The 23598-nt window shown below is 41.1% G+C and overlaps 1 protein-coding gene across 1 annotated transcript in view; it reads left to right on the top strand.

Annotated features, from left to right (window-relative positions):
- Nucleotides 1–11012, top strand: part of LOC141108000 (protein FAM162B-like) — a 39587-nt gene extending 28575 nt beyond the window's left edge. The window contains exons 3-4 of the mRNA XM_073599144.1: nucleotides 8–116; nucleotides 10253–11012. Of these exons, the coding sequence (XP_073455245.1) occupies nucleotides 8–116; nucleotides 10253–10339 (196 nt within the window). The 3' untranslated portion in view covers nucleotides 10340–11012. The remainder of the gene's footprint in view (nucleotides 1–7; nucleotides 117–10252) is intronic.
- The last annotated feature ends 12586 nt before the right edge of the window (nucleotides 11013–23598 follow it).

Below are 23598 nucleotides of genomic sequence, written 5' to 3' on the forward strand. Positions count from 1 at the left end.
CTTTCAGGGTGGAAGCCATAGCAAATGCCAGGGGTAAATTGCGAATAAGGATCTGCATGGCGATGATTGTGGGAACAGTTATGGGATGTGTTTTGATGGTGTGGTCTGGTAAAAAAGTAAGTACTTAATATGCGCAGTTGTGGGCCTGACAAGCCTGGTGTTATCTAACTCGCCTACATTTACCTGCCTTGTCATTAAAAGTAAATCTATCACAAACTCCAAAAAATCATATAATGAGAAATTGCGGTAAAAAAGGGTACCTTTAGTAAATTTCAACATAGCAGCAAAAGTTATTTGCAGATCTTAACTTTTCCTGTAAAAATTAAACTTGGACCATTTCTTCCTGTGACGAGAGACAGAATGAGTAGGGTCCAGCTTTTAAAGGGAATGTTGATCTTTGAATGTAACTTCAGATGATTATGGCCCCATTGACCTTTGCATGTGGGGCTAACTGTGATTACCCATGGGAGATTAAGAGGGGCTTCCTGCAAATATCTGTAGACGGGAAACCCCATTTAAAGCATTGGGAGTCTGACAGCATCTGCAGCTCTTTGCGGCCGTTCACATGTAATCGTACATGCAGCGATTATCTGAGCATGATCAGCCCTGGATGCAGACAGTCCATGCCAATCATGCGCAGGTAATCGCTGCATGTTCGATTACATCTTCCCAGTGCTTTGAATGGGACTTCCCACCAGCAATTATTTGCTATTTACAGGATAACCCTGTTGGGTAAATGGGAACTTAGTCTTTGGATTTACTGATTATTGTGACCGATGGTTTTCTCTGAAGGCAAGCGCTGCATATTTCATCATATGGTCAGTAGAGCTGCATGATTCTGGCTAAAATGAGAATCACAATTTTTTTGAATAAAGATCACAATTCTCATGATTCTCTTGGTATAACATCATCTTTCACATTATCCAACAAATTGGGCTAACTTTACTGTTTAGTTTTTTTTTTAATTCATTAAAGTGTATTTTTTCCAAAAAAATTGCATTTGAAAGACCGCTGCGCAAATACAGTGTGACATAAAATATTGCAAAATCCGCCATATTATTCTCTAGGGTCTCTGCTAAAAAAATGTATGTAATGTTTGGAGGTTCTAAGTAATTTTCTAGCAAAAAATACTGAATTTAACTTAAGCAACAAGTGTCAGAAAAAGGCTTAGTTTTTAACCGCTTCCGGACCGCCCACCACCCATATACTGCGGCAGAGCAACCCGGGTGCGCGAAATCACATACCTGTATGTGATTTTGTGCATGCAGTGTAGGGGGCGTGCGTGCCGCTCCCGCTCTGATTGGACACAGCAGAAGCCAATCAGCAGTCCGATCATTCACAGGAGACACGGAGCAGTGGTTTGCCTATGTAAACAAGGCACGCCGCTGATCTGTCAGTGAGGAAAAGAGAGATCTACTGTTTCAGCTAAGCTGAAACACAATCTCTGTTTTCCTCCAGTGTAACACCCACCCCAGAGTTAGAAAGCACCTCCCTAGGACACACTTAACCCCTTGATCACCCCCTAGTGTTAACCCCTTCCCTGCTAGTGTCATTTATACGGGGATCAGTGCATTTTTTTTAGCACTGATCACTGTATTGGTATCACTTAGGGTCAGATTTGTCTGCCACAATGTCGCAGTCCCACTAAAAATCACTGATCACCGCCATTACTACCATATTCAAAATAAAAATGCCATATATTCAAAATAAAAATGCCATAAATCAAACCCATAGTTTGTAGACGTGATGACTTTTGCACAAACCAATCAATAGACACTTATTGGGATTTTTTTTTTTTTTTTACCAAAAATATGTAGCAGAATACGTATTGGCCTAAACTGATGAAGACATTTTTATTTTTAAAATTGTTTATTGGGAATGTTTTATAGCAGAAAGTAAAAAATATTGTTTTTTATTCAGAATTGCTACGCCTTATTTTGTTTATAGCGCAAAAAATAGAAACCTCAGAGGTGATCAAGTACCACCAAAATATAGCTCTATTTGTGGGGAAAAATAAAAATTTTATTTGGATACAGCATCACATGACCATGCAATTGTCAGTAAAAGCAAGGCAGTGCCGTATCGCAAAAAATGGCCTGGTCAGGAAGTGGCTAAAACCTTCCGGGGCTGAAGTGGTTAAGTGGTTAAACTGACCTCATTTACAGACCCAAGTTCATTCCTTTGATCTACAAAAACTAAAAGATACTTTTTTTATAGTTCTCCCTCAGCACTGACAATGTTGTGATAAACTTGACAGGCTGCCTGTTTTTTTTTGTTTTTTTTGTCAGCTGTGAGCAGAGAACTCTCTGCACTGAATCCAGGAAATGCTGTATTAAGATCGTGAGGGGGGTTGAATTGAGATTGCTTTTTTTTTTTTTTTTTTTTAACGATTAATAGTGCAGCTCTAATGGTCAGGTTGAATTGTTTAGGTTTGTAACTGGTTTATTTTACAGTGTTCTACACTTTAAACTAGTTTTTTTTTCAGTTACCTACTACAACAAATCTGTTCTTTTTTAATGTAGTTCTTCAATATCTTGGAGTTAAAATGTCAAATTAAAATAAGCTGCCATACTAGGTTTCTCAAAAAAGTGGGGAAAAAGGTCCCCAAAGGTATTCTTCAAAAAGGATACAAAAGTATAAAGGACTAGTAATCTTTATTAATAATTTACCAAGACAGATTTAGTAAACACCTCTGATGATACACATCTAGAAAAATGATAAAATTAAATTCAAAGTACCCTCCTCCAAAAATATTAGTTAAAAAAAAGTCTTAATGGAACACCGGTGTCCACAGCAGAGCCAGCCATACGCATCAGTCACCCATCCCATACACACGAATCAAACTGATTGTTGTATTTTCACTACAAATTGGCCTATTAGCTCTATAGAGACAAGAGTCACTGTAAATGAAATAAAGCTGACCAGCAGTGACTATATAAAGATTGCATTAACATATTCCCTCTAAAGTGAAAAGAACACTGAGGTAGAGCAAAGCAAGAGGTTTGTTTTAGTGACCCCCTTCCCCATCAGCACGTTTTCCTTCACTCCTCTAGTGATGCTTGGTGGTTGGCCCAGTGCTGTCACATGTGGGTAGGTTGGAAATACTTAGCCCTGTGTAATCTGTGACTCGAATCATTCAGATCTGTTTTGCCCCGCATAAATTTTCTCTAAAGCCCAACTACAGTCAAAGTTGTTTTTTTAATTATTTATTTTTTGTTAAACACTACTCTAGTTATTATTCCTGTCTGTGACTTTGGAGATTTCCATTCTTAAAGTGGATGTAAACTCAATGTCATCCTTTCTAAACTACTGCCATAGGGGTTATCTATAAGGATATACATGCCTCCTGCATGTATCTTTACCTGTCAAATGTCTCCCCTCTGTCTGTTTTGAGACCCGAAAAATTGCAGATTCTGTGGGTGGGTCTGTTGTCTGGAGCTCGGTGGGTGGAGTCGTGATGTCAGTAGACACCCCGCCCACCTCTACACTCCCCTTGTCAATATCCATTTTCTCCTGTGTATTTCTAACACTGAACTTCTGCTATGATCTCTAACATCCAGTGAAAAGACAGGAAAGTAACCACATGACTTCAGCATGCCAAATCATGCTGAGGTGTGATAAAGCCAATCCTTGCAGAGCTGCTGAAGAAAGGAGTGGGAGGGAATTAAAAAATACTGCATGTCTCTTAGGCTAGTGCACGAGATATGTAAATCACCTGTCACTCACAGCAAGGAGGAGGATTTGACAAAGTTTTTCTCAGTTTGTCAAGATTTATCTCACTGAACAATAAAAGAGGATTGCTCAGAGCTGGATTAACTCTGTGTGGAAAGACTGGGCTCAAATGATAGGAAATCTTATACTATACAGTATGATATCACAAAAAATAAATAATTTTCGGGTTTACATCCACTTTAATCTATCAATATGACTGTGTAAGTATGGGAGTAACTGTGATTAATAATAATGTTAGTTTAGGGGCTGCTCATTGTGAGGTTTAAACCTAATCAGTGGAAATTGGTGATGAACCCGCAAACCCTGTAAATAGAGATGCAATAAAGCACAAAATGCAATATCAAAAAACAACCACTAGATGTCCCTAGTGGTTGACTTATACAAATCAAGAGACTGAAATTCTTCCTCCACCAACACCGATCACTCAGCCTACTCACCAGATCTACATGACCCCCATTACAGGAGTCATATACAGCAAGTGGATACTAGTTGTTCCCGTTGTCCGTCTCAGTGACTCAGCAATGAAGCCTCCAGGACTACATAGGAAAGACACCCACCAGATCTCCGGACATCAATGGAGGGATACAGTAACTAAACAGTCTCCCATGGTGATGTACGTAGGTCTTTTATTAAAAATAATAGCTAAAAATGCACTTTAACAGGTATACAAATGTTAAAAAAGGGAAGTGGAAGTGGGGACGCCGTTCTGCACTCCACCTGTGTTCTACTATGGGTGGAAGTGATGTGTCATGCTTGACCACAACCAACGCGTTTCGTCAGCATGTCCATGTGACCCCTGATGATGTCAGGCATGCTGTTGAAATGCGTTGGCTGTGGTCGAGCGTGACACGTCACTTCTGCCCATAGTGGAACATAGGTGGAGCGCAGAACGGTGTCCCCGCTTCCACTTCCCTTTTTTAACATTTGTGCACTTGTTAAAGTGAATTTTTAGTGATTATTTCTAACAAAAGACCTACGTACTTCACCATGGGAGACTGTTTCTTTTCTGCATCCCTCCATTGATGTCTGGCGATCTGGTGGGTATCTTTCCTATGTGGTCCTGAAAGCTTCATTACTGAGTCACTGAGACGGACAACGGGAACATCTAGTATCCACTTGCTGCATATGACTCCTGTAATGGGGGTCATGTAAATCTGGTGAGTAGGCTGAGTGATCGGTGTTGGTGGAGGAAGAATTTCAGTCACCTGACTGTCGAATCCATGAGATCATTGCACCTTTGGAAATCACTTGATGAAAGTTTTTGGACTATTATTTTTACACATTTGAATAAGTTTTTTGGACACTGCACTTGACTATCTGCCACTCACTGGAAACATTAGGTGCCAAACTCAATGCACATTTATTTATTTTGCACTTTATGAATTTGTATAACACATTTGTATAATTCATCCACTAGGGACATCTAGTGGTTGTTTTTTGATATTGCATTTTGCAATCTATTTACAGGTTGCGCGGTCCAACAATATAACTCAACACAGAAAGCAAAAAAACACCTTTAACCCTTTTAACCCTCCTCTAGAAGTGTTGCTGTCTGTGTCCACATTAGAATGACTGAGAATACTGAAGTCTATTCAAAACTAAACAAAAACTGTCAGACGTTGGGCTTTTTAGTGTTAATTTGTAATAACATGATCATGTGAAATTGTAGAGTTTTAAAGAGAACCGGGTATTCATACTTATGCACAAAGTATTAATTCTTAAATTATTATATTGGTAAAGTATTATTTAATAGAGATGTATGTGTCCCGCCATTTTGTCTGAACCAGACACTTCAGCTTCTGTGCTGTCTCAATAGTTAGTAGACAGGTAGCAATGAGCCCTATTTATTAAAGTGTGGAGCTGTGTGAAGTACCATTCACTTCACTGGGCTTTACTTTTTTTTGCAAATCATGTCCAACTTGTTTGGTAAAGGAGTTGCCAGTGCAGCTGCTCTCAGACTCTTAAGTCCTTAAAAACCTTAATAACCTCTAACCCTCAAGTGTTATATTTAGTGTTAGATTTAGACTAAGTAAAGCTAAGTAAAGCTGCAAATATTACTATTTAAAGCGGCACATTACCCATAACAGTTTGATAACCATTAAAGCAGTAGTTAACTCTGTATATGAACTTGTACCTGCAGGTAAGCTTACAGTAATGCTTCTGTAGACATCACAAATCTCTCCGTGCATTGTTTAAGAGATATTCACATCGGCAATAGCTGATTAGGTCACTCATGCATGCGCAGTGATGCTCTGCATTCAGGGCCCACAGAGTGCCATGCCGGGAACGTGACTCCCACATGCTTGTGCTGGTGTGACGTCATCGCAACTTGGCCATTCAAATGGCCAGAGCCCTCTAACCTGGAGGGAAGACTGGGTGAACATGGCAGCCCCCAGAGTGGTGAGAGCACGCCACTGGAGGGCAGCATTTGAAAGCTAAATTTGTCATAATGTGCTAGTATGCGGCACATACTAGGACATTTTAGCATAAACCTGCAGGCAGCCCAAATTTTTTAATTTTTTAGCCCGTTTAATATCACTTTAATGTTCTTTAACAGAAGAAAATACATCCCACGTTAATAATTGTGCTACCAAAATTAGTGCGTGCTGTAAATTGCCTCCAGCATTGCTCCAGTTTGTTCTTGCTGGAGGGTGCTATTTTGTTGAAGCCCAGAGCAGTCACTTCCTTATGGGAAACTCTACCCCTCTCCTTGATCTCCCCCTCTCCTTGAAAATCATGTCATTTTTTTCAATTAAAATATTTATATTTCCACCCTTAATTGTATGTTGTATGTATTGGCTCAGCTAAAAAAGAAAGCTGACAGAGGCTTTATACACTAGCAGCTCCTTAAACTCCTAAACTTGTACACTAGCAGCTCCTAACTTGAGTTTAGGAGCTTTTGGCGTTTTTCTGCCAAAGCTCCTAAACTCTACTCCATAAAAGCCTATGTGTCCATGTACACATAGGCTTTTAGGATCATTTAGGAGTTGCTGAGGTTAGAGGAGGTTCAACCTCTCCTGAACGCAGAAGAATCGCGTTCAGGATAGGAACGTTTTGACTGCTGGCCGCAAAACGCAGAAAATCATGGTAAAATCATGATGCGATTTTGCCATGTTTTGCATTTTCCCGTGGCCAAAGTAGTTCAAGTGTATATGAAGCCTTACAGTCCTGAAGTTCACAGTCTGCCTAGGTAGAAAGGAGAGGATATCAACAGATCAGCCTCTAGTGACTCACTGATTATAGGCACAGTGCCGAGTATATAGGACAACTGAGGCTGTGCAGAGCAGGGTAAGACAGGGCTTTGCTGGATTTTTACCAGTATAGGCACTTATTTGTAATGTTTTACATAGCTCTACCTGCAAAAGCGGCCAGCATAAAGTAATCTATATAGTTACATAGTTACATAGTAGGTGAGGTTGAAAAAAGACACAAGTCCATCAAGTCCAACCTATGTGTGTGATTATGTGTCAGTATTACATTACATATCCCTGTATATTGCGGTCATTCAGGTGATTATCTAATAGTTTCTTGAAGCTATCAATGCTCCCCGCTGAGACCACCGCCTGTGGAAGGGAATTCCACATCCTTGCCGCTCTTACAGTAAAGAACCCTCTACGTAGTTTAAGGTTAAACCTCTTTTCTTCTAATTGTAATGAGTGGCCACGAGTCTTATTAAACTCTCTTCTGCGAAAAAGTTTTATCCCTATTGTGGGGTCACCAGTACAGTATTTGTAAATTGAAATCATATCCCCTCTCAAGCGTCTCTTCTCCAGAGAGAATAAGTTCAGTGCTCGCAACCTTTCCTCATAACTAAGATCCTCCAGACCCTTTATTAGCTTTGTTGCCCTTCTTTGTACTCGCTCCATTTCCAGTACATCCCTCCTGAGGACTGGTGCCCAGAACTGGACAGCATACTCCAGGTGCGGGCGGACCAGAGTCTTGTAGAGCGGGAGAATTATCGTTTTATCTCTGCAGTTGATCCCCCTTTTAATGCATGCCAATATTCTGTTTGCTTTATTAGCAGCAGCTTGGCATTGCATGCCATTGCTGAGCCTATCATCCACTAGGACCCCCAGGTCCTTTTCCATCCTAGATTCCCCTATCAGGACCTAATTTTATGACTGAAGTTCCACTTTAACCTCTACTTTCTGGAGTAACACATATGTGTTGGCAAAGCCACGGCACATATACATATACAGTTGCGCTCATAAGTTTACATACCCTGGCAGAATTTATGATTTCATGGCCATTTTTCAGAGAATATAGATGATAACAAAAAAAAAACATTTATTTCACTCATGGTTAGTGTTTGGTTGAAGCCATTTATTAGCAATCAACTGTGTTTACTCTTTTTAAACCATAATGGTAACATAAACTACCCAAATGTCCCTGATCAAAAGTTTACAAACCCTGGTGATTTTGGCCTGATACCATGCACACAAGTTGACACAAAGGGGTTTGCATGGCTATTAAATGTAACCATCCTCACCCGTGATCTGTTTGCTTGTAATTAATGTGTGTTTATAAAAGGTCAATGAGTTTCTGACTCCTGACAGACCCTTGCATCTTTCATCCAGTGCTGCACTGATGTTTCTGGATTCTGAGTCTTGGGGAAAGCAAAATAATTGTCAAAGGATCTGTGGGAAAGGGTAAAAAGGTAGTTGAACTGTAACAGGAAAGGGATATAAAAAGATATCCAAGAAATTGAGAATGCCAATAAGCAGTGTTCAAACTCTAATCAAGAAGTGGAAAATGGGTTCTTTTGAAAACCAAACCACGGTCAGGTAGACCAACTAAGACTTCAGCCACAACTGCCAGGAACATTGTTCGGGATGCAAAGAAAAACCCACAAATAACTTCAGGTGAAATGCAGGATTCTCTGAAAAAATGTGGTATGGCTGTTTCAAAATGCACAATGAGGAGACACTTGAAGAAAGATGGGCTGCGTGGTCGAGTTGCCAGAAGAAAGCCATTACTACGCAAATGCCACAAAGTGTCCCGCTTACAATATGCCAAACAGCACAGAGACAAGCCTCAAACCTTCTGGCACAAAGTCATTTGAAGTGATGAGACCAAAGTTGAGCTTTTTGGTCACAAGCATAAACACTACATTTGGAGAGGAGTCAACAAGGCCTATGATGAAAGGTGGAGGTGGATCGCTGATGTATTTGGGATGTGTGAGCTACAAAGGCACAGGAAATTTGGTCAAAATTCATGGCAAGTTGATGGCAAGGTGAATGCAGTATGTTATCAAAAAATACTGGAGGAACATTTGCATTCATCAGCCAGGAAGCTGCGCATGGGACATACTTGGACATTCCAACATTACAATGATCCAAAACGCAAGTCCAAGTTGACCTGTCACTGGCTACAGCAGAATAAAGTGAAGATTCTGGAGTGGCCATCTCAGTCTCCTGGCCTCAATATCATTGAGCCACTCTGGGGAGATCTCAAACTTGCATTTCCTGCAAGGCAGCCCAAGAATTTACAGGAACTGGAGGCTTTTTGCCAAGAGGAATGGGCAGCTTTACATCTGAGAAGATAAAGAGCCTCATCCACAAATACCACAAAAGACTTCAAGCTGTCATTGATCCTAAAGGGGGCAATACACGGTATTCAGAACTGGGGTATGTAAACTTTTGATCAGGGTCATTTGGGTAGTTTCTGTTGCAATTATGATTTAAAAGGAGTTAAAACAATTGATTGATTGATAATAAATGGCTTCAGCCAAACGCTAACCATGTGTAAAAGAAAAGTTTTTGTGTTATCATTCATATTCTCTGAAAAATGGCCAAGAAATCATAAATTCTGACAGGGTATGTAAACTTATGAGCACAACTGTATGTGGCCCTGAGATTCAGTGCTGAGAGAATGCTTACTGCATGCTTCAAGCACACTGATTAAGGTGTTACAACAGCTCTTGTTCACTGTTTACGATTGGTGGAATGAGCTCCCAATCATGTGACCATTGGGATAACCAATCATTGATCACATGATTGGGAATCCACCTCTGCCTCCTGGTGCTAACAGTCACTTAAAGGGCTAAACCCCAATGGAAGAATTTCTCCTTTTAATGCTTTATAGTCCTGTATCCCCTTTAAAAAGCCTTATAATACCCTTTCCCTCAGTAAAAACGCTGCCTTCCTATTCTTCAGTGTTTAATGATGCAATAGTATCATAATTAACAACATACTCCGCAACACCCCTCAAAGTCATGCAATAGGTCTCTCCTCCAATCACAGCAGAGAGAACTTTGTGTGATATCACATGCCCTACACTGTGGTCTGGATATTATAATGGGTTACAAAATTCAGGTTGTGATTTATAGTGGAAAGTGGTGGATTGTGATATTTCTGTTATACAGTATACATATGACAAACAGAAATCGAATGACCTTATATTGCATCTAGTTAGGATGCAAATTATTAACATAAAATTACATAAAGTGTGTATGTGTATGTATGTGTGTGTGTGTACACACAACATGTATAACAAGATGAATTTCTTTCCCCATTTTCAGGCTGTCAAAGAGGAACACACGCTACTCCAAAGGAATATAGAGAAGAAAGCAAAATGGAGAGAAGAAGTAAAGAAAGAGAGACAGTAGCCAAATCACTGATTTGAAGAAGTGCAATACTTTTTGAATTTTACTATTCTTCCAGAATATAGATTAAATAATAATAATAGATTAATAATAGATTAAATAAAGCACTATTGTGTGCCTTTGATTTATTTTACTTTTAAATGCCATTAGTGTGTATGTTTTGCCTGTAATTGTTTTCACCAGGTTTTCCCAGTTAGGGCTTGCATTTTCTTCTTTTCATTTTTAGAATATGAAATGCCTGTTGGCAGATTGGCTTTTTGGATTGCCTTTTTAAACTGATCTCAAATATACATTTGAACTGTATATACAGGAACCGTTGTACCTCTATAAGGGATTTGTAATTCTGTTCAAGCTGTCTTATGATTCAAACAACCCTGCAGACAGTACAACTAAACCTTCTACCTCCACTGCTGAAGCATTGGCCAAGAGCAGTATCACACTGCCAAACTGCTCTCTCCTCCTGTCAGCATGTTTTTGTCAGTACATTTTGCACTGCACCAAGGAGTGACTGACCCCTAGGGCTGCCCTTCCATCTTCCATTTTGAGTTCTATTATGCACTGAATTACAAGGGCCTAATATCAGTACAAGTATCAAGAAAAATGTTGGTGCCTACACAAGTTGCATTTAAAATATGTATGTATTTTTTAAAATAAAAAATACCTAATAAATACCTAACATCATGTATACATGTTGTTTTTTTTTATGTTTGGCTGGTTCTAAACTTTGACATTTATTGAAATTCTGGGCAGAATTATTTGTCATCTATTGTAGTTTGAAATCATTTTCTATATGGTTTAATTCTTGGTGTAGACTTTAGCATTGAAACTACATATTTTTTCTAACAAGAAAAATATAAAATAAATGACTTCCAGGACAAAATGTACACTTTGTGACCTATAAGGGAAATAAATATTTTTTTTTTCCTGAAGAATTTTAATTCGGTATAGTCAACTTTCTGAATAACATTCCTGCCAAGATGCAAAGCAAGTTGTGTGTCCTCAATTTTCCCTTAGCTTAGCATCGCCTCTTGGTCACCTCTCTACTTCTAGCCTCCTCCTGAATGGACAAGGAATATGCAGCAACACACCTAAAAGGACTCTTTGTACTTTACCCACCTGTAAGCAAGAGCCTAATGTTAAAATAACCCTGTCATTATAGAAGAATAGAAACTGCACTTATCCTTACAGACTGTCCCTCAAGCAAAAGTAGCTCAACCCTCTATTGTATTCCATGACCAATGTTGTTGGCTTGCAGGAAAAAAAATCTGTTTTGGTATGCCAGCACAATCAATCCCCCATGAATCTCTATGAGGCTATTCCTGTTTTAGCAAGTAAGTATACATCTGGGGTAGAGGTGGGTTGCTTAGATAGGCAGAAGGGATAAATGAAAGTGCACTTTCTATCAACGTGGAGCTAAAGCCCCTAGATTAAAAAAAAAAAAACTAAGAGGTAGAGTTTGTAGCAAAATAGACATGCAAAGTTACTTCTGCCAAAAGTATTCTTCCTCTTTACTCCAGCATTTTTTAATTTTGTGCACGCTGCACTGTGCAATGTATACTCCTGGGCCTATTCCTGGCATCTGTAAGATGAAGATAATGAAAAAGGGTCCTGGGACAATGTGCTTGAGCAGAGGTTGCATCAGCAGCAGCTGTGGACATCGTCCGAGGAGGGCACACTAGGGGGTAAGTGTGCTATAATGTGAATGTACAGTATATAAACCACTGCGTGTTGGCACTGTATAAATGCCTATAATAAATAATGTGCAAATGTGCTGTGGCAATTATTGCTGCATCACCACTCATTTGAGCGGCAATCAACTTTCTTGATATGGGTGGCTTTTGAGATCACCAAATGGCCACACATAATTTCAGTGTATTTGCAGTGTAAGAGACTACACCCAACAGATATAGTCAAAGACTATAGGTATGATACAATCGGTTGCCAGAGACTGTGGACATGTCCCTGCAAACTTTCAGAGACTGTGAACATGCTGAAGGAAACTGAGACTGTGAACATGATATAATAGTTGATGGAGACTGGGGACATGCTGCCAGATGTAGACTGGAGAAACGTTTTCATTTCTACTATAACAATAAAGATTTTGGACTTATAAGGTTTTTTAATTTGGTGGTTTCTTTGACCTATTACACTTGGATAATACAAGAGATGGTCAGAGGCTGCATACGTGGTAAAGGAGATGGCCAGAGACTGCAGACATGGTACAGGAGATGGCCAGAGACTGCAGACATGGTACAGGAGATGGCCAGAGACTGCAGACACGGTACAGGAGATGGTTAGAGACTGCAGACTAGAGATGTAAAATTTCCAGAAAATTTTGAAGCTCGGAAAAAAACCTGTTCTTTTTTCCGTTTTTTTGGGGAAAAAAATGAAATTTTCAGACAAATTGAAAAAAATGCTACATTAGCACTTTTTTTATCTTTTTACGATTGAAAGTCATTCTGTTACTTTAGGAACATAAAATATGACTATGGACAATTTGACTTGGCATAAAATTATCACAACAAGCATATTAAAAATATAGTGTAACCAAACAATTATCACAAACAGAATTTACTTTTTTATAATATTTATTTGTAACAAAGGGAGCAACAATCTCCTGAACTGCTTACTAGTTTATGTGGAACAGCCAGAAAGCCTCCACATGACAATTTTCAAAACCAAAAGTAACAATTTTTCATATTTCTTCTCCACAGTATTAAATAAAAATAAAAAAACCCCATTCTTATAAAAAGAATTGAAGATGGGGGAAGTGTTAAGAAGAGAGTGGGACTAAGTTTCAATGGACATTTAATCAGAATCATTTTCTGAGCTGAAATTGTCAGTATCCATCTCTGCATCTGCAGCTACTCTTTTTTGTCCATCATCACAATAAGGAACTTCAAAAACTTAAGGTGAATACCCTGTCATAAAATATTTTATTCGTCATGTTAAAATAAAATATTCCACATTTTTTTTTTTTCAATTCCTACAATTTTTTGGAAAAAAACAAAAAAGCCTTCAGGAAAAAAACGGAAAAAAAATTTTTTTTTTTCCAAATTTTTCTGTTTTTTTCCCGGGCCTTCACATCTCTACTGCAGACATGGTACAGGAGATGGCCAGAGACTGCAGACATGGTACAGGAGATGGTAAGAGACTGCAGATGTGATATATTAAATGGTTAGAGACTGTAGATGGTATACAAGCAAAACGAACAACATCCTACGCTCAAGGTGGATGTTCCAGCAATGGAGACCTTTAGGTTTTTAACAACTTGAAACTGAGCAGGACTTTGCAGTTCCCTGAATACTGGAGTAGCCCCAGAAAAACAAAAGAAAAAAACAAGAACAAAAGGTGCACCAGCCTTGTGCATTACCTTAAAAACTCTTTTATTGAAGAAATAAAATGACCACTCACAAATAGCACATGATATTGCGTTAATCAATATCCACAGTGACCCGCACACCCTGCGCCGACCCCAGCTTAGGGAAGACACTTCAAATGGCTGATGCGCTTTGAGGATAGGTAGCCAAAAAAGGTAAGGCGCAAGACTGGTGCACCCTTTGTTCTTGTTTTTTTTTTTTTTTACTGGGGACATGGTACAGGAGATGGTCAGAGACTATGAACATACTGCAGGAGACTTGCAAAGACTGTGAACTTGCTATAGGTTAGAGACTGGGGACATTCTTCAGGGGACAGTCATAGACTAGAGAAATATTACATGAGGCTGCTAGAACTCACTGCTATAACAAGGTAATAGGGAAACACAGATTAGTGTCTAAAGGGCTCCAGAGGGCCCGCACAAAACGTGCCAAATGCTGCAGGTTGGGCACCAGCTGTACAGGCTGTTCTTCCAGGTTGACATTTCTGTTGAAAATTAGAAAGCCCACTTGATAAACAGCACTAAACAATTCTCCAAAAACATATGCAAAAAGGGATGAAAAATAAGGAAAATTTAAAAATAGCCCCCAATATCGTGATTTATCTGTGGAACACCTAGGTTTGGTTCATGACCGCCTTATGCAGTGTCTGAATCTTTTAACATACTACAGAATAGTCATTCTTTTTGTTGTGAGTATTTTAAATGGCTGTCGTTCCTTGCACAACGCCATGTTTTTAATTTAACATTTTTTTGCATGACCCCTGGATTGTGCAGGGATTTCAGATTATGTACTTCTTTACCATTTGTGACAAGCTGTCCTCAGTGATGACAATCTTTGCCAAGCCTGACAACTCTTGTTCATTTTCCCCTCCAAAATGGTCGCAGTGCGTGATGAGCTCAATCATTCTGCTCAGTAGTCACCTCTTTGTGAACTAGCTTACATAATCAGACCTGTGAGACTCACAATGTCTTTTCTTGCTAAAGAGAGCAGTGCTAATTATTTATTGTACATAACTCTCCTGACCTTTGTAAATTTCTACTATCTGAAGCCAAGAAATTTGCTGCAAGTAAAAAATGATATTTTCAGTCAGCTTACATCCCCTGCAGACTATACAGCTGATTTGTATTCAAGGAGAAAGTGTGCCACTGAAATTCAGTGTGATTCAACCAATTTAATTCTTAAAGGGAGCCTGAATAAAAACTGACAATTGTAAGTACGGTACCTCCTCCAGTTTACTATGGTTTCGTCCAACTGTCACTTTTATCTGGACAGCTTGGTCTTTTAAGTGCAACATCAACAGGTAATAAAACTATATTACAGGGGGGACTAAGGTAAACAAAATCTAATCTGCTGTGTTAATGCTAGCAATGGACATATGCCATTTTTTATTTTGCCCATAGTTCCACTTTAAGTCACACCCCCTAGTTCTATGCCCAGCTTTTTCAAGTAAACTGGTAAATGCCAAAACCTCTACTGCCCACTAAGGCTGTGCTATTGACAGAGGGCATGGCTAAATATTGACTTGGAGAACAGATAACATGTGGATGTTGAGTTGCTTAAGACAAACAGGCTGTTCACTTTGCAAGGTAAATATTTCTATAGCTTAATGAATGTGGTGAAAATTCACTTGGCAAAAAATCACATGCCAAGGAAAAAAAAAAAAAAAAAAAACAATATACAGTACTTGTCTGCACATGACTGGATGATGGAAGTCCAGCAGAGCTTCACCTCATTCACTTAGCTAAGGGTACTTCCTTGCAAAGTGCAAATTGCATAAAATACTTACCGTAATTTTCCTTTCCTGGCACAATCCATTGCAGCATACTACCACATGCATGCTGCCATGTTGGCACCAGGAAAATGGCTATACAAGGACACAGGAAGTAAACTAAAGGATATCACAAATTGTGCCTACACTTAAAAGGTAGTTTCACCTTTAGGAGCATGTTACACCCATATTTGGGGTGTAAGATGTAACATGCTCCTAGTGATCCCAGTGCAGGGGATCACTGTCACAATTTTAAAATACCGTGCCCATGCGAGCCTCCACCCACATGGCTGCGTCATTCATTCATTCATTGCTTCCTGTGAATAATTTAGACCACAAGTACCATTAGCCATTGTGGCCAACAGCTTGTAGTTCTCAGTGATATTCAAGGGCATTTGTGAGTGCTCCCCTAGTCCATTGATTCTTCCTGCCATTCAGTAATTGCTTGCCCGTATTAAGGGTAAAGGCAGACAGCTTACTGAGTGTCTGCAGGATCAATGCATTGCAGCTGCGATCTTCTGTCCATGTTCTAAAGGCTGCAATGTAAAAAAAAAAAAAAAAATGCACATTATTATACCTGCAAAAAAATGTGCATTTGTTTTTTTTGTTTTGTTACATAAGGTGAACTTTTAACCTTCAAGCACTGTTCCCCTAGCCATTGTTTAGGCCAGGTCAGGTTAAAGCTGGGCGATTTTCTCCAAAAAAAAATCTGCGATTTAAAAAAAAAAAAAACTTGATTCACAATTCGAATCGAGTTTTTTTTTTTTTTGATGGACACTGCGCCAGTCCTGAGGAGCTGCGGGCAGGAGTTTTTAGGCGAGGCTGCGGCTTCGGCCTAGTCCACGACGTCCATCCTTGCAGACTAGGCCAAAGCCGTGGCCTCACTTAAAAACTCCTGCCCGCAGCTCCTCAGGACCAGCGCGGTGTCAGCGCCGGTCCTGGTGAAAAAAAAATTCAAAAAAATCGATTTGCTGAAAATTTGAATCGATTTGACCTCTCAACTCGATTCAAAATTCAAATCGAATTTTTTCCCCAGCCCTAGGTCAGGTTTAGTTTATGTACTGGTGTTAGTTTTACATATCATCTCTAAATAGCCTAATGTTTATCTTTAACCTGCAAATGGTACATTCAGTACATCATGACTGGTCCTTGCCTAGATGTGCACTACTGTGCAAAGCTTTTAGGTAGGTGTGAAAAAAATGCTGTACGTTATTAATGCTTTCAAAAATATAAAAAATAATGGTTTATTTGTATCAATTAACAAAATGTTAAGTAAATGAACAGAAGAAAAATCCAAATTAAATCAATATTTAGTGTGACTACCCTTTGCCTTCAAAACAACATCAACTTCTAGGTACACTTGCACACAGTTTCTGATGTAACTCAGCCGATTTGTTCCAAACATCTTGGAGAACTAACCACAGCCTGCAGATGTAAGCTTCCTCAAATCCTTCAATTGCTTCATGTATCTTAAACAGACCTGATGTTGAGATCAGGGCTCTGTTGAGATCAGGGCCAAGCCATCACTTCCAGGAAGGATTGTTCTTCTTTATGCTAAAGATAGTTCTTAATGACATTGACTGTATGTTTGGCTATAAATTTTGGGCAAATCACACACCTTCCTGATGATATGGCATGATGGATAATCATCTGTCTGTATTTTTCAGCATTGAAGACAACATTGCTTCTCTGACCAAATCTCCAACTCCATTTGCAGGAATACAGCCCCAAATTTGCAAAAAAACCTCCACCATGCTTCATAGTTGCCTGCAGACCCTCATTATTCTACCACTTTCCAGCCCTGTGGTGAACAAACTGCCTCCTGCTACAACCAAATATTTAAAAAATTGACTCATCAGTCCAGAACACCTGCTGCCATTTATCTGCACTCTGGTTCCTATGTTTTTGTGTATAATTGAGTCACTTAGCCAAGTATGGCTTTTTGGCCATAATTCTTTCATGAAGACCACTTCTGGCTATGAGTTCTCCGGAAAGTAGATGGGTCTACCTGCATCCTACTGGTTTTCACCAGTTCTGTGCTGATGGCACTGTTGAACATTTTCTGATTTCAAATGGGAGTAAGTATTTGTTGCATTAAGTTTCCTTGGCAGATAACTGCATCTATGGTTCTCAATGTGGTCTGTTTCCCAGTGCTTCTCCAAAAGAGCTTGAACAGCACATCTTGAAATACCAGTCTGCTTTGAAATCTTTGCTTGGGAGAGATATTGCTGATGCAGTATAACTAGACTGTGTCTTGTTGCTGTGCTCAGTCTGATAATGGTGTATGACCTGTGACATGAAACTATATTCCACAACCTCACCTAAGTAGCAGAGTTTGGCTCTTCCTCACCTAGGTTTTATGCCTTCCACACAGTTGTTTCAGTTAACTGTGTTTCAACCTACATATGAAATTGATGATCATTAGCACCTGCTTGGTATAATTGTTTATTCATACACCTGACTCTAATCCTACAAAATCCCTTACTTTGTTCAAGTGTAAGAATGTATGCTGCTTTGAAGCCAAAGGGTAGTCACACCAAATATTGATTTGATTCAGATTCTTCTTTTTTTGCTCACTTTACATTTTGTAAATTGATAAAAAATAAACAATTAAAATATACCGTATTTATCGGCGTATAACACACACTTTTTTCCCCTTAAAATCAGGGGAAAATCGTGGGTGCGTCTTGTACGCCGATCCCCGCTAATTGTGAGCTGTCGGCGGCGATCGCCACCTACATTCACATAGTGAGTAGTTTTAAATATGGCGCCGCGGAGTTCGGAGGGACTCGGTGGAGCTGAACGAGCGCCGCCGAAATCACAGAGCCGAGATACACATAGTGTATTCGAGTGTATTCGGCTCTTTCTGGCGCCGCTCACAGTCACGCCCAGTCCCGCCATTGGACCTGTGTTATGTCCATCATAGGGCGGGACTGGGCAGGACTGTGAGCGGCGCCGGAAAGAGCCGAATACACTCGACTATGTGTATCACGGCGGCGTTCGTTCAGTTCCACCGGCGCCGAGTCCCTCCGAACTCCGCGGCGCCATATTTAAAACTACATGCAGCTATGTGTATGGCGGCGGCGGTAGGCATGGACACTGGGGGCAAGACTGCACTGACCACTGAGGCAAAACTGCACTGATAAGGTTGCACTGGGGCAAGGCTGCACTGACAAGGCTGCACTTGGGCAAGGCTGCACTGACAAGACTGCACTGACAAAGGTTTTGAAGGTTAAAAGTTCACCTTATATATATATTTTTTGGGGATATTTATTATAGCAAATAGTAAAAAAATATAGATTTTTTTCAAAATTGTCACTCTTTTTTTTGTTTATAGCGCAAAAACTAAAAACCACAGAGGTGATCAAATACCACCAAAAGAAAGCTCTATTTATGGGAAAAAAAGGACATCAATTTTGTTTGGGTGCAACGTCACCTGAACCGCGCAATTGTCAGTTAAAGCGACACTGTGCCGTATCGCAAAACTGCTCTGGTCAGTAAGGGGGTAAATTCTTCCAGGGCTGAAGTGGTTAAGGAAAAGGAAGGACCATAAACCTGTTAGTAAAGCCAGGGTAAGTGCCATTGTCACATCCCAAAACTGGAATTGTGAGGATGTGCTCTCCTCAAATGATAGTGAGGATGAGGAGATAGCGTTCGATGTTTCTGATGATGATCATCTAATGGGAAAGAAAAAGTGTGCCAGACGTCTCATTACTAAGCATAGGAAAAGGCAACATGATAGAGAGGATATGGCAGATGGGGAGGTGCGTTATCACAACCCCAGAGATGTTGAATTTGAAACAGTTCACAAACTCCATGAGTTGACAAAACAATACAAACAGAGGTCCGGAGAACCCCTATTGAGTTGGCTCCTATGTTTATGGGATGAAGGGGCGGACAGTGTTGTATTGTCAGGCAAGGAAACAGTGGCTATGGGAGTGTTAACCCCTGATCCACAATTGCGTCAGGCCATGTGGAAAGCCAGAGAGTTTACTGTGAATTTTTCACTGTTAGGCCTGTTGAGAGATGGGTATTCCGAGTATACAGCATCTCACAAAAGTGAGTACACCCCTCACATTTTTGTAAATATTTTATTACACCTTTTCATGTGACAACACTAAAGAAATGACACTTTGCTACAATGTAAAGTAGTGAGTATACAGCTTTTATAACAGTGTAAACTTGCTGTTCCCTCAAAATAACTCAACACACAGCCATTAATGTCTAAACCGCTGGCAACAAAAGTGAGTACACCCCTTAGTGAAAGTGTCCAAATTGGGCCCAAAGTATCAATATTTTGTGTGGCCACCATTATTTTCCAGCACTGCCTTAAAGAGGAAGTAAACTCTGATGGGTTTTACTTCCTCTTTGTTTCACTGCAAGGGTAAAGCATAATGGGCTACTATGCATCGCATAGTAGCCCATTATGTGTCACTTACCTGACACAGGAGCCTGCGATTTCACCGCTGTCCCCTCTTATAGGAAGCGTCCATCTTCCTTCCGGGTATCGCAGCTCCTGCGCTGTGATTGGCCGGAGCCGCGATTACGTCACTCCTGTTCATGCGCACGGGAGCCGTCACTAATGGCACGATCGCCGTTAGAAACGGCACACTCAGTGCGCCTGCGCGCCGTTGTCTACGGCGCATGTGCCATAGACATCGGTGCCTGTCTTTTGCAAATATCTCCTAAACCGTGTAAGTTTAGGAGATATTTCTTGCACCTACAGGTAAGCCTTAATCTAGGCTTACCTGTAGGTAAAAGTGGTCTGTAAGGGTTTACAACCACTTTAACCCTCTTGGGCATGGAGTTCATAAGGGCTTCACAGGTTGCCACTGGAGTCCTCTTCCACTCCTCCATGATGACATCACGGAGTTGGTGGATGTTAGAGACCTAGTGCTCCTCCTCCTTCAGTTTGAGGATGCCCCACAGATGCTCAATAGGGTTTAGGTCTGGTGACATGCTTGGTCAGTCCATCACCTTTACCCTCAGCTTCTTTAGCAAGGCAATGGTCATCTTGGAGGTGTGTTTAGGGTCGTTATCATGTTGGAATACTGCCCTATGGCCGAGTCTCCAAAGGGAGGGGATCATGCTCTGCTTCATTATGTCACAGTACATTGTGGCATTCATGGTTCCCTCAATGAACTGTAGCTCCCCAACGCCGACAGACCAAATCCGGCAGACAATCCGATCATGTGTGGGCTTCACCGGACCTTCAGCGGACTTTTCCAGTCGCAAATCTGACAGACTTTAGATTTGGAACATGCTTCAAATCTTTACATCGTAACTCCGCCGGATCCAGAAATCCGCTCGTCTGTATGCTAGTCCGACGGACAAAAACCCACGCTAGGGCAGCTATTGGCTACTGGCTATCAACTTCCTCATTTTAGTCCGGTCGTACGTCATCATGTATGAATCTGTCGGACTTTTGTGTGATCGTATTTAGTTAAGTCGTTAGAAAGCCCGCCGCAAGTCCGCCAAAAGTCAGTCGAAAGTCTGTCGGACGGGCTGTCGGACTTTTGTAGCCAAAAAAGTCCGACCGTGTGTACGCGGCATTAGAGTTTCAACTTGTATGCAATCAGGCAGGCCCTTGCACTACATGATTTTGGTAAATCTGAAGACAAAAATTTGCAGAAAATCTAATAGTGTGTATGGGGTCTTATGGTGGCCATACACTAGATGAAAAATAGTTCGAAAATCTGTCATTTGGACAATTCGTTCGTTTATCGTCTAGTTAATGGGCACAAATCAAAAATCGGTTGTGACGTTTTTGAGCCGAAAAATCTACGGAGAAGTTTGGAAAACTTCGGCCGAACAGACAATAAATTGAAAGGTTAATGTGTTTCTCGCCCGAATAGTTTGCACTGGGCTTATGTGACAAAACAAACGAAAAATTGATTAATTTATGTCAGTTGAATGATTTATCGATCAAATTTCGGTCAATACATGATGGCAAAATTGTTTGCCCTCACGACCATGTGTTTGTTTTTCAAAAACTAGTTTGAATGATTTTTCGATAGGTGTATGGCTAGCATTAGTGTGGACAGTTTAGATGACAATGTATTTGCTATAACTCCAAGTATTGAAAGACTTGCTATGTCCACCGAAGATCATATGTTCCTTGATGGAGTTGAAAAGGAGATGTTTGCAGATCAGAGTAGTTTTTGATTCTAGTACTCAGTACGAAAGTATCTCATTGAATGACATACTTCCTAGAGGCCCTGATTTGAATAATACACTGTTAGGTGTCTTTTCCACAAGGAGCAAATTGCAGTTACTACTAATGTGCAGCAAATGTTTTACGGTTTCATGGTTAGAGAAGATCACCACAACTAATCAAGGTCCCTTTGATTTCAAGCCAATGGGGGTTATTTACGAAAGGCAAATCCACTTTGCACTACAAGTGCAAACTACAAGTGCAAAGTGCACTTGAAATTGCACTGAAAGTGAACTTGGAAGTGCAGTCGCTGTAAATCTGAGGGGTAGATCTGAAATGAGGGGAAGTTCTGCTAATTTTATCATCCAATCATGTTCAAGCTAAAATGCTTTTTTTTTAAATTTTCTTTGCATGTCCCCCTCGGATCTACAGCGACTGCACTTCCAAGTGCACTTTCAGTGCAATTTCAAGTGCACTTTGCACTTGTAGTGCAAAGTGGATTTGTCTTTCGTAAATAACCCCCAATGACCTTAAAAAATAAATGACAGAGTCCAGGATGAAAGTACGTGTCTTTGGAAATAGTCCTTCCCCTTCCATAGCCATTTATGGTCTGTAGCACCCTCTACCAAAAGGTAGGTGCTAGTAAGGGTTGTTTTACTAGGTTTGATCAGCACAGGCAAATTTAGGCAGGCCTATGCTGCAAGCTAGGCCTGTCTGTTTTGATTCTGGGGCTGGGAGTGGTTAGAGTAGCAGTGGGTGTGGCCACCTGTGCTCCAGTTCTGAGGCGCCTCCCTTGCTTCCAGGGAGAATGTTCTGGAAGAGGAGGCTGGTCCTAGAGCTGGAGTGGCAGGCAGCACATGTGGGAGCCCTGACCAATCCCTAACTGGCATTGGCAGGGGGTGGGCCTCCTATATATGCTGAGGTCACATGCTGCTGGGGAGGAGGAGTTGACTTGGTGATGTGAGGAATGGAGTGCTAGACAGCAGCAGGAGCACACCCCCATCTGGGGGGGTGTAGCGATCACAGGAGGAGGCCCAGGGAGAACTGTGAGGGAACATTGCCTCTACACGGTCATTGGCAATGTCTCTGTCACCACACGGTCAGTGACAGGGAACTCCTGGAGCAGAGGGGCAGGAGAAGCTGTCGGAACGCATGGTCTGGGCAAGTTCCTCATCAAGAACTCAGGGCTGGAAGGTCGGTGAGTGTTACCACAGTGGATGGCTGGAGGTGCCAGGGATTCTGTAAGGGAACTCTGCTTCTACACGGTCACTAGCAGAGTCTTTATCATGCAAACGGTGGATGGTGAAGAGTCCTGGTTCAGAGAAGACACTGTGGGGAGTTATGTCCAGGGCTGGTGTAACCATTAGGCGGGACAGGCAGCCGCCTAGGGCAGCAGGATAGGAGGGGCGGTAAAATCCTTGCTGACAAAGTGACTCCGCATCACTCTCTGCTATTACACACCACTCTGCACAGAGCAGATTGGCGCTTTATTCCGGGATGCAGGGTGACAATCCAGGGGATGACCCGGGCGATGATAAGGATAAACAAGAGCGGACAGAGCAGGGGGCAGAGTCTGTGTGGGCCGATGCAGGAGGAGCGTCTTCTCCCCCAGGCACCATGACTTGTAGTGTGGAGATGGAGAGCAGCTATACCTCTATTTCCGGCACTCCACAGCCTCTGGCATCCTGTCATAGTCACACAGTGAGAGCGGGGAAAGCCAGCTTACACATGAGTTGGGCTGTGTCCTGTCTCCACTGTCCTCCTAACCCCGCCCTCACTCTGCTGCTTGTCCAATCCGATAGACCGCCTCCCATTTGTGCCCGCCCAACCCCGCCCACACTCTAGCCACATGCATGCCATGCACTTGTTCTGTGCTGCGAGAGGAGTTCTGTGAACAGCTGAGCGTCACTTTTCAAACAATAGATTCCACAGCCCTGTGGACACCAGACTGAATGGGGGA

Source organism: Aquarana catesbeiana, linkage group LG09 (assembly GCF_042186555.1).
Source record: "Aquarana catesbeiana isolate 2022-GZ linkage group LG09, ASM4218655v1, whole genome shotgun sequence".
In the NCBI taxonomy this organism is placed as follows: domain Eukaryota; kingdom Metazoa; phylum Chordata; class Amphibia; order Anura; family Ranidae; genus Aquarana; species Aquarana catesbeiana.